The sequence below is a fragment of the Psammomys obesus genome, unplaced genomic scaffold (genome assembly GCF_907164565.1).
Source record: "Psammomys obesus unplaced genomic scaffold, mPsaObe1.curated_primary_1811, whole genome shotgun sequence".
Taxonomy (NCBI): domain Eukaryota; kingdom Metazoa; phylum Chordata; class Mammalia; order Rodentia; family Muridae; genus Psammomys; species Psammomys obesus.
In genome coordinates, this window is record NW_026596125.1 from 2750792 (window position 1) to 2767251 (window position 16460).

The window sequence follows — 16460 nt, forward strand, 5'->3', positions numbered from 1 at the left end:
CTTCCTTCCTTCCTTCCTTCCTTCCTTCCTTCCTTCCTTCCTTCCTTGTCTAAATTTAGTATTCTCTCTCATATGGAGGCAGCTCTTCAAATTCTCTTGGCTCTTATAGCGTGTTCTACCAGTGGCCGTGGCGATGAGATTCATGCAGGCTTTGATCTGCTTTCACATATTGAAATTCCAATAGCATCAAGTGAAGGCCTCTGTGGGATGTGCCCTTTCTTCTCTGAGCTTCTCTGGTACCGTGTCAGCTCATGGGTAGATGCATGGCCCAGAGGTCACTGCCTCATGAGGGAACCACTGACCAATTGGGGACAGGGCCCCTTCCTTCTCTTGGAAACGGTCCTTAAGGACCTACATACCTCCTGTGAACACACGCCCCCGAGTCTCCTCGGGGCCAGCGCCTCACCTATCACCCCATGGCCATCACTGGCATACATGCCGGCATTGGCATTCCCTCTGAGCAGTGGTGTGGATAAGATATGCACCCCTGCCGGGCTCACATATGTGAACACTTGGTCCCCAGCTGTTGGCGCCGTGTGGGGACGGTATGGGGCCTTCAGGAGGTGGAGCCTTGCTGGAGGGCGTGTGTCATTGAGAGCTGGCTGCAGGGGTTTACAGCCCCTCTCTCCTTTCAGCTTGCATCTGGACCCTGCATGTGGATGGGGAGTGATCAGCTAGTTTCCTGCTCCAGCCACCTGCTGCCAAAATAACCAAAACAAGCGGTTTCTTCCTTAAGTCATTTGGTCATGGTGCTTTATCAAGGAACACAAAGTAACTAAGGTCCCCTATAGGTTCTTTCTCCGTGCCCCCTTTTTTTTGGGTGCCTTGGTGGGTTATCCGTCTAAGTAATCACAGACCCTTTGTCTTGGGCCCTGTCTTTTGGGTAGGAAAGGCTGAAGCCCTCTGTGGCCATGCCCTCTTAGCTGACTACGCCTGCTAGCTGCCGTGGCACTGCAGGCTTAGGTCTAGGCATCCAGTTCCACAAAAGTCACTCCCCACGCCCTGATTCTTGTGCGTTAGACTTACCTGCCTTTAGCAGGGGCCTCAGGGCAGACAGTGCCCTGAGCCTCTGTAGCAGGGAGCCACGCTGGAAGGCTGCTATATCCACTGGGGCTGCATCCAGCAAGGGGTCAATGGCTAGCACCAAGCGTCTCATGAACTCCTCATACCTGGGAAAAGCCTGCAACAGACCTTCATGCTAGCGTTCCACAGTCCAGAATCCCAAAGGAGACTGCCCTCAAGCCTGGTCCTCCGTGCCACCCTCCTATATGGCTGCTGTCCCCCACTGTGCAGTCCTGATGGCTCCCTGAGCCACACCCCCAGCCAGGGCCCAGCTTGGCTCTGCTCTGTTCTTTCAATTCAAGGTCTATACATAACATGCAAAAGGCAGAGCAGCCTGTGCAATCTCACAGCCACCAGGACCAAGGGTCAGCATGGGCCACCAGCAGCCACACATAACTGAGGGTATAGGCTGTATGGTTTAAAAATAAAAATCATTTAAAAAGTCCATGTCCTGCGTTTGTGACTGGTGAACAGCAGATCTCTTCCCAGCATGCTCTCCACTCAGCTTTGACCTCTCAGGCTGACATGCTGCCTCATCCCATGGAGCCACAGAAGCCTGTATCCTCTTTCCTAGCAGCCTCCATCACAGAATCGTCCACAGCTGTGTTCCTCCCTCCTCACACCGGCTAGGTGACAGGGACAAGGATGGAAGCTGCCACCACACATTCTTATTGATTTTAGCCCTGGACTTGAGTTTGGGCTCAGCTATATATGTGGTGAGCCCAGGAAATGGTGGTGTTATGTAAAGTTCTGTGGTAAGGAACTTTCTAAAAATCATAAATAATAATAAAGTTTCCCCTAGAGCAGGCTTGCAAGATGACAAAACCATAGACTGAGGTCTCTGGGTTCCTTAGGACATGGACTCAGGCCTCCCACTGGGTGGTCCCTAGCAGGTAGAGGCACAGGCACAGGCACAGGGACGAGGGCCCTCAGCCCACTACACCAGATGCTCACGATGAGGGAGGGGTGTCACATGTGTGCTCATCAGCCCGTGTTCCGATTTCCATCAGGAATGTCCCTCACACGTGCAGGTATTGGGACAATTTGGGACGAAGTGGCACCGTTTGGGAGAGGCTAAAGAACCATCGAGACATGGTTCTGTTCAGCAGGATGTAGGGCATACAGGCAAACTCTAAGACATACAGGCTGGCTCTGCTTCCGCTGAGCTCTCTGCTCCCAGGCAGCTGACAAGAAGTAACCGGCACCTCACGATCCTGCTGCCACAGCTGTGGGCTGCTCCCATCACGGTGCCTTCCCGCCTGTTCCCTCTCAAGCAACAAGCCAAATAAATCCTTCCTCCTTTAAGCTACTGCTAGCCTGTGCTCTGTCTCAGCCGTGAGAATAGCAGCTAACACAGCCAGGCTTAGGGTGCTCTGGGTAAAGGTGAGTGCTGTGTGCTTGTGGCTGCCCTAGCTTTGCCCAGTGCTAGATTAGCACACCAGAAGGCGAGTGCACCTCTTAGCATGCCTCCGCTGAGACAGGATTTGGTACCTCACCTGCAGCTGGCATCCAGGCTGGTACAAGGATGGCCATTCTAGAAAATTCCCCAACTGCAGAACCCGCCACACCAGGCCCATTGCATCACCCGCTGACTCATCTGGACAAGGCCCAGCAAACGTGTTCCTGCACTAGCTGCGCAGGAAGCAGCGTGCATCCTCCATCTGCTGTGTGTTCTGGGAGGCAGATCTGTACACCACTGCGGACGCTTTCTTGTTTTGGCTGTCACTGATGTCAAGCAGAAAGAACATTTTCTTGTCCTAAGTCCTTCTTGTGGGCTTTCATGGGCTTTTGGATGGGTAACACATGGGGTTTTGAGCAGAAGCAGAGGGGATTCCTTCATGAAATCCAGCATGCTGAGACTGGTCTGGTCAGTAACCTCAGATGAACACAGCGGCTCCAGGAGTCCCAGTGTCTACTGCTCTTAACTACTGTCCCCCTGCACCTTCTCAGAGTGTCTAAGGTCAAAGGCTAGAACGGCCTGAGTTGTCCAGGGAAAGCGGCCTGTTCAGCCATAGCCTCAACATCCACTTCCTCTCAAGAGCCAGCTCTGGGCTGCAGAGGGAGAACTCCAGTCCCTGCTCACCTTCCTTACCTGAGCATCCCTCCGTGAGAACTGAGAGATCTGCTTCTGGTTTTCAGCCATGTCTGTGCCCAGCAGAAGGGACCTGGGCGCCTTGCTCGGCGTGCCCTCTTCCAGCATGGGGGTGAAGGAGTAGGGATTTCGCAGGTGAAGCTTCAGTCCATGCTTCTGCAGAACCACAGACATACAGGCATTTTAGGGATCCATGTTTCTGCACTTGACCCTTCTCCAGTTCTGTTTGTGGGGCCAGGTAAGCATGTTTGCAGTTGACTCCCAGGCCCTGGGACCCTCATCCATAACGGCCCTCCCTCCCTTCAGAAGGAAATAAGTAAACTTTGAAAATTATGAAAATCCGTATGCACGAGGTGGGTAAGTTAGTCATGTAATTCTTAAACTTGCATGGCGGCCTGGTTTACTGCAAGGCCACCTTCAGGGAGGCCTCCTTGCTGCACTGAAGTCAGTGTCTGATTTGTGATGCTTCACAGTGGAGCTCATCGGCTCCTCCCAAAGGTCACATCACATTTGTGATGTGAGACTGTGTGCTCATATCAGTTGGACAGACTGTGGCCACTGTCTGGGGTCTTCTTTGTCCTGATCCATGGCCTGCTTCCCACTTTATGTCTCTGCTCACAAGCCTATCTGCAAGCCCCCCACCCCGAGCCTCACCACACTGGCATGCTCTCTGTCCCCTTAACCTGTATTCTGCCCAAAGCCCTGGCCACCACATGGTCAACTCCATGTACTCTTTGTAGCTGCCACTCTGAGGGGACCGCAAACGCTTTGAGGTGGGGGTGTTTCTGTTTTTGCCACTGCTGTAGCCCTCGTGTGGGCTCTCATGTGCTGGTGACTGGATTGTTGCTGACAAGACTGTGCCTTAGAGGATAACAGCAGGATGTGCGAGTTGAAGAGCTGGGAAAGCACATGGAAACAAAAAAGACGACCTTCCCAACATTCTGGGAGCTGCCCAAACCAGAGACTTTCCAGCAGACCTCGTCACCCAGCTTCGGGATCTGCAGAGCATGGTCCAAATGTGGGAAGGGGCTGGGTGCGGGGAGCTTTGGGCCCTTCTTTTAAACATTGAGGTTGGGGTCTATTCATTACAATTTGGGAAAACTACCTTGGGACCTCTTAGTTTCTTTTATTTAATCTTATGTGTACAGGTATTTTGCCTGTGTGTGTGTGTGTGTGTGTGTGTGTGTGTGTGACACCTTATGTGCCACATGCCTGTGAAGGTCAGAAGATGGCATCGGATGCTTTGAAACCAGAGTCACATGGGTGCTGGGACTTGAAGCCAGGACCTCGACAAGAGCAGGAAGTGCGGGGCTAGCTCTCCAGCTCCAGCCTTGGGTCCTCCGAAAATGAAGTGTTTAATCGAAGGGGCTAGCCTCAGCTTCGCCCTTTCTCTCACATTTGACATGTCTCACATTGCTAAATCTGCTCTGGAAGCTGTCCACCCCTCTCCAGCCTCACGCCCTCGTCGCAGACTGCCATCTTGTGGTCCACTGAGCAGCTGCCTCCGGTATCCGTGGGCCTCCATGCCTTAATCTTCTAACTCCTGCTTCCTGATTAAACAGCTCTCTGGCTTCTCACTGTTCCTAGATGAAATGCAGCCCCAGCACGAATCGCCCCGGCCCCGTTCCCTGCTGCGCCTCCATAGCAGACTGCTCTGGGCACAGCGACCTGCTTTCTGTTCCACTCGCCTTGGCCTGCCTGTTTCTGCTTTTCTCGGACAAGAGCGCGCTCTCTCTCGGATGTCCTCGTGGCTAGTGGCTTCTTGCTATCTAAACAGGAGTTCCTGGTCACCCGGGGAGGGTGGAGCTTCACCTCTGCCTATCACACTGTTTTCTGTTTTTCTTTTCTGTCACTTACCTGTGCTTAAAGTTCTCTTACTGTGTCTCTGATTCCTCACCCTACTTGTCCCCAGGCTTGTTCGTGTCCTGGTGCAAAGCAGGCACTCAGGGAGCACTGACTGAACAACCCAGTCGATAAGCAGCCAAGGGGAAGCCGAGTTATTTCGAGTGTGACTAATTAATCACTGATAATTTGTTTTTTTCCTTTCTGATTCTAGGACTTCTAAATGGTACCTTTGTCATTCCTGAGAAGTAAGAAGATGGATGAGCAAGAGAAGGCTAAACTCTCCCGGAATGCCCAGGAGCTGTTCAGGGTACGCAGCTAGCCTCAAGTAACAAAAACAAAAGCAGGCCCTTCCTCTGCTTGGCCGATTCTCAGCATGCACAGACATCCCAGGTGGACAGGGGAGGGGAGGACCAGCTGTGTCTCAGCCCTGAGAATGCTGTGAAAGGCTGCCCTGGGTCCCACGGCTATAAAAGCAGGCTTCCGAGCAGAGACCCTGGAAGTCCCCACATCCCACCAGTACCTAGGCCATTCCCACCAAGAGCTAGGTGTGCGCCCTCACCCTAGGTAGATTCCCAGGAAAGCATGAGTGGGAGGAACTGTGGACAGAAGAGACCTAGAAGATCCCCCAGGGAGGGCAGGGAGGGCTGAGGCTGCCCTCCTCCCCCAATCTGCTGTCATGAACTGGGACTCCATTACTACACATTTCCTTCAGCTATAGTATGGAACGAACTGAAGACCCTGGACCTGACCTCAGGCTTTGGCTACGTTCTATCCAATTCTGATGCTACATCTCTTCCATTTCTCTCTCTCTCTCTCTCAAAACAATAAATTCTTCATTTGGGCTTCTGTTACTTGATTCTGTTGCAGCGGTTCTCAGCTTTCCTAACGCTGAGACCCTTTAATACAGCTCCTCATGTCGCGGTGATCCCAACCACAACATTATTTTCATTGCTGCTGTAAATCTGTAATTTTGCTACTCTTATGAATCATAATGTAAATATTGCTTGGAGATAGAGGTTTGCCAAGGGGGTTGTGACCCACAGGTTGAGAACCGCTGTATCAGAGCAAAGTGCTTTATAAACAGTGGCTGTGTGCCTTCATTTCCACATGAGCAGGACTCGTGCAGCATAGGTGGCCCAGTGGCCCTTCTGTCTAAGGTGGGAGACAGCCTGGCCAGCACATCGGAGCTAAGTCAGTCTGAGGACTGAGGTGGTTGTGTTTGCGAGGCTGTGTCTACTTGAAGAAGGAGGCGGACAGAGGCAGGCCTGCCAGTGGACAAAGGTTAGCAGACTAGAGAGAACAAAGGCCAGGGAAACTGCTCCCAGGAACCCTTCCAAATGGCCCAGAAGCCAGAAGAGACCCCAGTCCTCTGAGGCAAATGGCATGGCAGTGCTCAGTAACTCCCTCTAAAGAAGTCTGAGCCAGATGAGGGAGGGAGAATCTCTTTTTAGGCAAGATTCCACACACCTTAAAGAGAAAACAAATTTTACAAGTAAATAAGGCCACGCCAAGTGAGGTAAAGTGGGAGGAACAATCATGCCCCATGGGGCTGGAGGGATGGTTCAGTGGTTAAGAGCGCTGTCTGTTCTTCCAATAGGACCCAAGTTCGACTCCCAGCCCCCACATGACAGCTCACAACTGTCTATAACTGTGAGGTGGTCTGACACCCTCACACCAATGCACATAAAATAAAATTAAACAAATTATTAAAAAAACAAAAACAAATCAAACAACCATGCCCTTAAGAAAAAGCACACTGTTACACCCCCCAGGTCGCAGACCTTCACGAGAGCCTGTTGGGAGCTATGGGGTGGGGAGAGTTACAAGAGTAAGCAGGGAGTCGATACCAGGTTGTGCTATCGAAAGCCTCCAAGCTGCCTATGACTTGTTTTCGGGCTCTCGCCTTCCATGGTGAGATTAAAAATAATCCAGCACAGGCATCTCAGCAAGAGGAGGTCCTTAGCTGTCTGTCCTAATGGCGGGGCTAAAAGTGAAGCCAAGGCTTTAACCCTGGCCACAGAGCTAAGGGGGGCAAGCTGACGACAGTAAATACAATTGGTCCCTCCTGGTCCAATGTCAACAAAATTAAAGGGTAACGTAGCGATAAACCCTTTTCCTTCCTGGTCACATGAGTAAAAGGTAGGCTGAGGCTATACTTATTGCCACTCCCTGTTCGAGGTACATGCCAAGTTCTAGGCTGCCTGGAAGAACTAACTCTTGCAGACTGTAAGTCTAACCCCAAAACACTAAGGTCCAATATTCCCTCTTGGCTCAGCCTTAAAAGGTGAAGCATCCAAGGCCCCCATCACCCTGGGAAGGGAGCAATCTTGTTCTCCTCCAACAAAAACCCAGGGGTAAGGCCATGTCCCAATTCCTTTCTTCCCTCTGGTGTGCCCACATTGCATCTCACAAGCACACCTTTTCCCTTTGCATATGAGCAAAAAAGGCAACTGTCTGTCCCTTCACCATCCAGCTCTTTCCCCTGACACCGTGACATCCATGTTCAGGGCACTCTCCCTCTAACTCCAATAAACTGCCTGACTTTCTCTCTGGGTCTGTTTTAAAATTCTTTTATCTTTGAGCCCAAGAACGTGCAAAGGGGACTCTGGCCACAGCGACACGGGTTTCTGCTCATGCTGTCAAGAATGGTGGTAAAGGCCAAAGTTTAACGAGGGCGTATCAGGCCGCTTTGTAAACTCAGGTGCCCAAGGCTGTATACAGGTGCTTGATGAAGACCAGATAAGATGCCAGGAGGCAAAGGGAGTCAGGGCAGAGCCCCTGCCCCAGGCACCAGCCATGGCTGCCCCTCTAGATTGAAGATCCAATGCTAAAAAACTTTGTTTTTCAAGAGGTCTGTTTCTTATTTGAGATTTCCCAGCTTTTAAAACACAGGGTAGCTGAGACACCATGGAGCTGTGGCATGCAAGGAACATGTGTGGGATGGACAGAGGCTGGAAGAGAAGAAAGACCTCAGGCAGGGAGCCGCTCAGGGATGGGACGCGCTACCTCCCTCCAGGTCAGGAAGATGGGATCACCCCCACCCTTGGCCAACCACCAGGCCGAGAGGGCTAGCTCTACCTTCAGCTCCAGGTCTGTGTAAATCTGTGGCCTCAGAAGGCTGAGAAGATAGGACGCTCGGGAGAACTTGAACCCTGGAACCAAATCAGAAGAACCAGTCACCCCTGATCGACCCTGCCTCTCCCCTTCTCCCCACTTCTCCGGGCTCACCTGGAATGATCTCCTCGGTGACAGCCGCACCCCCAATCACATGGCGCCTCTCGAAGACAACAGTGTTCACCCCCTGTCTCTGGAGGTACGCCGCCTGGAGGACAGAGGCGCCTTTCTTGATTCCTTGGGGTTGGCCAAGGACCCTCCCTGCAGGGCCTGCCAAGCCCTTGGTTGTAATGTCTAGATGTCCTCTTAGATCTGGTGTGTCTGCGTCTGCCCTTCCACTTCCCAGCTGAAGATGATCTTTCTTTTAGGGGAAGCCTGGTGCCTGGGGGATGCACTTTGCATCATGTCTACCCTGTCCTGGACGGTCCTGTCCTTCCTCCAGGATGGAGCAAACCCTGTTCTCCCATCAAAGGCAGCATGGCGAGGCTGAGAACACCAAGCCAGAGTTTCTGGGTTCATTTTTCTCATTCAAATTCCTGCTGATTCATGTGCCCCAGCTCCGTCACCTGCAAAGATAGGGCTAACAATTACAGTTCCAGCTTTCGAAGCTTCCCAGGGCTGGTGGGTGCTACCTTAGCCCGGGGGCTCTCAACCTTCCTAATGCCACGACCCTTTAATACAGTTCCTGGTGTTGTGGCGACCTTCCCAACCATAAAATTCTTTCATAGCTGTGATTTTGCTACTGTTATGAGCTACATTATAAATATCTGATACAGAGGATAGCCAAGACCCTGGAGGGGTCGCGACCCACACGTTGAGAACTGCTGTCTCTACTGCGCATTTAAAATATGCTTTATTGCATATGCCCTGATACCTTTGGCACATGCAATAAAGGGACAGTGTGGGTGTGGCAAAAGTTTATTTGGGGGGAAATGACCGATGGAGGGTTTCTATGAACTTTTCTCCAGTACTTAGAGGGAAATTAATAAATATATATCTAGCTGAGCCTACAGACCTGCAGAGAGAGGGAGAGACAGAAAGAGAAAGCGAGGCTGTGCCACTGATACCAACGTGGCAAGACAGGTGGTGAAGTTCCTAAGTCACACTTTGCGAAGTCCGCTTGCTAACTACTGAGTGTATCTAGCCAGCCACGCTAGGAACACTTGCTGTGGTCTCCCCACTTTATAGCTGGGAACCTGAGGCCCAGCGAAGGTAACAGCTTGCCTCCGGCTCCCAGAGCTGTTGAATAGAGGTGTTGGGAATCCAATCCCCAGATAGATTGTATTGAGAACAATGAAAGAGTAGAGTCTGGTCTGGCAGGTTGACGTGGCACACAGAGGGAAGCCATGCTGTTCTCAGAAACTACTCCACAGAATGACATCTGTGAACCAGGGCGCTCTGAGACCATGGAAATGAGGCAAACACTGCGCAGCGCTGCCTGGGAGATGGGGGGCTCTGTCCCACCTACAGAATGCCGAACACTCCTCATGCTGGCTATAGGTAAGCTTTGCTAGGCCCGGGTTGTTGTCATTTGCGGATAGTAGCTAATCTAGAGCAAACCCTTATTTTTTCAGACTCTGTATTAGGTTCTTTCCAATACTTTCTTCCTTGCCGAGCACAGAGTGCCTCCAACTTGGTGTGAGAGAGCCTTCCAATCCCAGGTTCCAACTTGCTCCTCCATGCGGTGAGTGATGTAACCCTCAGACCCTCCCACAGGCCATGGAGGCCATGTGCCTTGGGGCAAGGACAAAGCAGGAGTCCATGGTGTCCCCGCTAGCTGGCCCTGGATCAACACTAGCTGCGTGAACAGACTGCCCTTTCCCTCTCTCCTATGGCCTCTGTCCTGCTTGCTTTTTTCAAACCCTCCTCTTCGCTCCTGGGAGCCACTGGCTGGGACGGGGGTGGGGGGCGGTCAGTGAAGTGGGCACAAAGGGGTACGCACAGCCACCAGCCCATTGTGTCCTGCAATGAGATAAGAGAGAAAAGTGTTACTAAGTACATGTTTTTGGTGTCAAGTCACACACTAACATGCCTGTCCCACATTCGGATGTGGGGTGTCATCTCAGGGGGAGACAGGAAGCTCACCCCACCCTGGTTCTGTTGGCCTTGGGAGAAGCTCTGTTTCTGGTTTCAAGGTCAAGCAGTCCACAGTTCCTGGACTTCTGTCCCTAGAGGGAGCTGGTGACAGTGTATGGAAGTGTCACGGTTTACATGGCTGGTGTGCCATGCTGCCAGCTGAGCACCATTCACGGGGACAGTTGCTTTCACACACAGCTTGTTTGACCCCAGTGTGGCCAGTAGCGTACACAGTAGCGCTCCCAAAGGCTTGGTTCACATAGGACTGTCCCCGCCAGTCCACAGTGCTCCGACAACGAAACAGGAGCAGTTCAAAATTAAGGAAAAAAAACAAAGTGACTAACACATAGCTTCGGGTACACGCCAGTAACAAGGTGGGCTCCATTCTGCAGGTGGGGAGTTGTGCGGGAACATGATTTCTCACCGTCCCCAGGACGTCCCGTGGCACCAGCCCTACACTGAGCACACAGGCTGCTCTGCTTCTCACTTCCATGAGACACGCTCGGCTTTGGTGGAGAATCATTCACAGGCGGGAAACAGGCCCAGACAGTATCAGCCAGCTCCAGGGCCCCTGCTCATTTTTCTCCTTGGTGACAGATGCCACTCAGCCTTTCAGATGTCAGTCGACGGCTGTGATCTCTCAGCACCCACCGGGGACCCATTACGGGGGCTCAAATAAAACGCTCAGCTTTTATCCGACAAATGCCCACGAGTAGGAGAGCGGCAATGACCCCCGTGATAAATTTCTTCATGGCTGAATTGCTTTTGTTTTAAATTTCCCACATGGAGATATCCAGAATTTTAGAGGTCACTGAGCCACCTTTCTCATCTATTAATGGAGTCTCTGAAACTGGATTTTTCAAGCCCTTTTGCTCACGATTTACAAGAATAAATGTACCTTACATTATGACCTGGCATAAAGCTGACTAACAAATGTTTTCACAGACCCGAAGCTCCATGCCCTAGTATTAACCCATCCTGTGATAAGTACATATGATAACCTCTGTCATACAGTGGTTCCCAGCCTTCCTAATGCCAGGACTCTTTAAAAACAGTTCCTCACGTTGTGACGACCCCAACCATAAAATTATTTTTGTTGCTAATTCATAACTGTAATTTTGCTACTGTTCCGAATCTTAATATAAATACTTGACATACAGGTTATCTAACATGCAACGCGTGTGAAAGGGTCGTTTGACCCCCAAAGGGGTCACAACTCACAGGTTGAAAAGCACTGACTATGTGGTTTTATTTAAAGAACGTTAGAAAAATTTCATAAGGAAGTTTTGAAAAAGAATTGCTCATTGCACCCGCCTGTGGTTTGAACCTGCCGTTGGAGAAGCCATTCTCTGAATATACGTGTACATTCAAGGCAGGCGGCCCTGGGCTTCACCTGGCTTGGTCCTCAGAGGAGCATTTACCAAGTAGCAGCTGCCTTGAACTCCTTCATATGTAAGTACTATGTACATAACGTGCATTCTTCCTGCGTAACGTGCGACCTTGCAGTGCTGAGGGGAATCAGCAGTGTCCAAGCAGCGCTCAGCCTGCTGCAAGGCTGTAGCAAACATGGCAGCGATTTAGCTTTTCATTGGTGCTGCTTGTCAGCCCTGGAAAACCAGCAAAACCTTCCTGGCAACCGGTCCCAGTTCAGTCACAGAGGGACAAACAGACTTCAGGTGACAGAAGACAAAAATTGCAAAGTCCAGAATCCTACCCCCATCCACTAAAGTCCTGGCTGACTCTTCTGGTGACCTGTCCCTTTCTGCTGCAGGATCTGCTAATCCCCGGGGCTCATGGGGATGCCCACTCAGCAGTCGATGACCCTTGAATGCAGCTAAGCTGCCTGAGCCTGGGCACTGCTGCCAACACTTTTCAAATTCGCTCCCTGTGTGGAGTGCTGGTCGATGGGTTTTCAATCAAAAAACATGACACTTCAAACCAAGAGCACGGTATTTTAGTTTTTTAGAGACAGGGTTTCTCTGTGTAGCCTTGGCTATCCTAGGCTTGCTTTGTAGAACCGGCTGACCTCAAACTCACAGTGATCCACCTGCCTCTATCTCCCTGAGTGATGGGATCAAAGGCATGCGTCACCTCACCTGGCTGTTATATTTGATTTTTAAAGTTGTGTGAGATGCATCTTTATTTTGGTATCAATAATAAACGCTCGTGTGTGTACACGCTGGGCAGGGTGGCTGTCAGCAGACACAGGACCAGAGCAGCATTTAAAGCTGTGTGGTGAGCCTTGTGGAAATGTGAACCTGCTATCATCTTCGAAGAGCCCAGGTGGAAATAAACACCTTCAGGCCCCCAAAGCGAGATCAGAAAGGCCTTGGTGTGGAGTGCAGCCTGGCCCTGGGCTGAGCCTCACGCCATTACCCAGCACACTTCAGCGCTCAGAGCCTGAGAGTCAGCAAAATGTTGTAGACCGCTGTAGCCGTTCCTTCTGTGGAGGCACATTAGGGTGTCTGGGAACCCCCAACCACCTCTTTTCTTTATGGAAAGGAAACTCTGGTTTCCTCTTCACATGGGTTACCGTCAGAACTCGGGGTTCTGAGTGGCCGGGTTTCATTTGCCCGCAGTCCCAGGTTCGTTCTTCCTGACCCTTAAGTACCATATGCTTCCTGCAGCAGAAGAGGGGTACACACAAATTTGCAGGAGCTTTGGGGAAAGTCCTGCGTTGACTTAGTCCTCCTTGTCATTCTGGACAGAAAGAACCCTCTGGACCGCACAGCAAGCCCAGGGCGGAACTAGAACCACGGACTCCTGACTCCCAGACCGTGGGGGCCTTGTATCGCAGGCCCCATCACTGGTTGTGACCACAGCAGAGGGGGCATCAGAGTTAACTGGAGGCCCCCAAAGGCCTGTGGGCAGGGCACTGCCCTCCCTCCCTGAGCACTGCCTTCTTAGCTTTACCTGCTCCTATCACCACGGCATCGTACTCGGGCTTCAGGTGCCCCTGGGCTCCCGACTGAGCTCGCTTCCAAGCAGGACCGGCAGAGGAGTGCAGGGCCCTGCTGAGACCTCGGCCGCTGGCAGCCATTTCTGCCCCCAGCAATTTGCTTGCAGTCAGCTTTCCAGCGGCCCAGGCGGAGGGAGGGGCTAGGAGTTACAGCCCAGTGTCAGCCTTGGCCTTGGGCCACCGCTTCCCAGGGCTTGAGCTTCCGCTGCTCTGAGTTTGCGCACTCTAGTCTTGGGAAGGGGGCGGGTAGCCCAAGAATCAGCAGAGCCTGTGCCACCTCCAGGACCCAGGGAAGCAGGGACTAAAGAGAAAGAACAATTTAGATTGTCCTGGGCCCAGAGTTGGGCTAGAAGAGGGCGGGAGGGAGAGGTGGAGCCAGAGCAGAGGCCCCATCTTCCTTGGGTCTCTTTTCCCAGTAGGGGCAGAGGCCGGGGAGGAGGGTGGAGATCCTGCCCAGTGGGAGGGGCACAGGCAAGTCAGACTTCACCCCTCCTTGCTGGATAGAGTCTGAGCTTCCAAGGAGCCAGCGCTGCTCGGTTTGGCGGGAACCTTTCAGGTCACGTTTCAGGACAACCAAGACAACAGAAATGGTCGTCTTCATCCCCGAGAGCTGCGTGTTCTCTCCTGCACACTCCGCTGGGGCTAGTCTTACCGGGAGGAAGGGCAAATACAGTGTCCTGCTGATTCTTGAGGGTCACTCCTTTGAAATCTGGACAGTTCAAAGGCACTGTTTTGGCACCTTTCCCATCTCCCAAAGAGTCTGGGGTGATTTGAGCTCACACCTGCAAATCACCCCAACTAATGTGCTTCCTTACTTATCCCTGTGTCCTTTCTTGAATAGGGGACCTGTCCCTCTGGACCTGTCCACTCCGGAGGGGTATTGGTTAAACTAGACACCTCACACTTTGTGACTACTAAAACTTAAGAGAAAATCCTTATATTTTTAATTTACTTGTTTTTTATTAGTTCTTTGTGAATTTCACATCATGCACCCCAATCCCACTCACCCCTCATACCTTGCCCTCCACCTTTGCACCCTCCCCGCAACAGAGAGAGAGAGAGAGAAAAAAAACCCTCTTTGTGGAAGCTGTCGTCACAGTGTGTCCTACGGTACACCCTTTGTCCACACTTTGCTTGCAAATTTTCATTGCATGAATCGATGGTCTGGTACGACGCCTCCAGCTCCTGCCGCACTACCTAGACTGGATCCTCGTGGGGATCTTCTACGATACCCCGTTCTTGCTCTGTGTCTCGAAGATCTTGTCGTTTTGGATCGGTAGGATCATGCACTCCAGCGGTTCATCAACGGGGTAGATGAGTCCATTGCCTGAAAGGTTTCTGAGTTAGTTCTGCCGCTCTCACGCCCCTGGGGCTGGCTCACTGGGAACTCCTGAATTGTGTGTGTGTTGGGGGGGGTACTCTCCTGAGTACTGAGTACTGCAGCTAGCTAGGGGTGGGGTCAACTCTCCTGCTCTCATGCGCCCAGAGCCAGCTCTCCCAGCGGAGGGGATGCCCTCAGACGGCAGTGTGTCCCCAGGCGGCAGCCCAGCCCGTGCATGTTCACTTGGCCTTTGGCGGTAACAGACTTTGCTGCTGTAGAACCACAGATCCAGACGTGACCCCTGGTGGCAGCACAGGCCAGGACCCGAGATGGTCCCCGCTGGCATCACCAGCTACTCACATCAGGCTGTTCCTCACTGCCCTGGAGTGCCCGCATCCTTCTGTGTTCTCTTTCTCTTCCATTTCTCCACCACTTACTTGCTCCCCTCAGTGGCACCCGGGGTCTCTGAGCATCTGGGACCCATCTCAGGAGTGCTCTGCCCAGCTCATGCATTATAGCGCTGGGCAGAGGTCATCTCTAGAATGGTCTGTCCCCAAGTCCTGCATGGTGCTGGACTGGTAATCTTCTCAGGCTAGCTCTCTGTCCAGGCTCATGGCACTGGTCATGGTGGCTGTCTTGGGCTCACTCCTCGCCTGGCCCACCAAAGTGGCCCTTTGGGAGCATCGTCTGTCTCCAGCTCACCACCACCCGGGCCTGTGGTTCCAGGTGGGGTTCCTCAAGTCTCCGGCTTGCTCTCTGTCCTGGGAGCCCATCCAGGCCTGCCTGGCACCAGACTGGAGGTCGTCTCAGATTAGCTTCCCTGGTGCTGGACTGATGATCTCAGGCTCACTTTCTTTAGGGAATGTTAGGCTGCCAATCATTTAGGTGTTCTGAGGTCACAGCACATGTGACACAAAAGCCACACCTGCTACCCTTGTGGGGGCAGGAAACTTTTATATTTTCCAAGTGGGTGTCCAAGGGGCTGGGGAAATAGCTCAGTTGGTCATGTGCTTGCCACACAGTCATGACAACGTAAAAAACCCAGGAGTGCTGGGAGGCAATAGATCCCGGGGGCTTGCTGGTCAGCCAGCCTAGCTTGGCTCTAGACCAAGTTCCAGACCGTCTCAAAAATACAAGGTGGTGGCATCTGGAGAACTCCCACAGCTGACCTCCAGTCTCAGGCACACATGTGCCACTCCCCCCACCCCAAACAAAATGGGCACCCCAAACAGTGCTGTGTGGTAGGCAAAGTTACATATTATACTCTGTATGCAACTATATATATATATATATATATATATATATATAGAGAGAGAGAGAGAGAGAGAGAGAGAGAGAGAATATTAAGGAGGCACAGAGTCTTCCTTGTTGACACGTGCTTCTCACTGGCACCTTTTGAGGACTTCACTCTCAGTGTCTATTCTCCCCAGAGCTGATCCCTACAGATCAGCCTTCACCGCAGGAGCTTCAGCCCAAGGCTGATGCCTGAGGCGGGGCCTTGTGCTCACCAGGGCACCCACCCCCCTTTTCATAGTGTAGGATACCCACTACTGTCCACAGTGGATACACATTTCTACCATGAACTGCCCTTTGCCCAAGCATTACCTCTCGGTCTGAGAGGAGCAGGGCTATGCCCCAACATTCTGGTGGTCTCCCCTCCTTGTAGAGAGGAGCAGGGCTATGCCCCAACATTCTGGTGGTCTCCCCTCCTTGTAGAGAGGAGCAGGGCTATGCCCCAACATTCTGGTGGTCTGGGGAGACCTTGTATCTATCCTCTTTGTGGTGCTTTGACTGTGGTGCTTGACGGGCCCAACAAGCCTATAGGGAGTGGCGCTGTTAAGAGGTGTGGCCTTGCTGGGGGAAGTGCGTCACTGTGGGGTGGGCTTTGAGGTTTCAGAAGCTCAAGCCCAGTTCTCTCCTGCTGCCTGTGGATCAAGAAGTAGAACTCTCAGATCCTTCTCCAGCACCATGTCTGCCTGCACGTCACCAAG

The 16460-nt window shown here is 52.2% G+C and overlaps 1 protein-coding gene across 6 annotated transcripts in view; it reads right to left on the reverse strand.

Annotated features, from left to right (window-relative positions):
- The window catches only part of Pyroxd2 (pyridine nucleotide-disulphide oxidoreductase domain 2), a 23419-nt gene extending 9981 nt beyond the window's left edge, over positions 1-13438 (reverse strand). For 3 of the 6 annotated variants that reach the window (XM_055591626.1, XM_055591621.1, XM_055591622.1), the window contains exons 1-6: positions 13103-13438; positions 10056-10075; positions 8228-8321; positions 8078-8151; positions 3155-3310; positions 1027-1180 (exon numbers count right to left, since the gene is read on the reverse strand). In XM_055591626.1, the coding sequence (XP_055447601.1) occupies positions 1027-1180; positions 3155-3310; positions 8078-8151; positions 8228-8321; positions 10056-10075; positions 13103-13229 (625 nt within the window). In that variant the 5' untranslated portion in view covers positions 13230-13438. Of the gene's footprint in view, positions 1-1026; positions 1181-3154; positions 3311-8077; positions 8152-8227; positions 8322-8524; positions 10076-13102 lie in introns of those variants that run through there. The other 3 variants (XM_055591624.1, XM_055591625.1, XM_055591623.1) reach the window with 3 other exon arrangements.
- Between the last annotated feature and the right edge of the window lie 3022 nt (positions 13439-16460).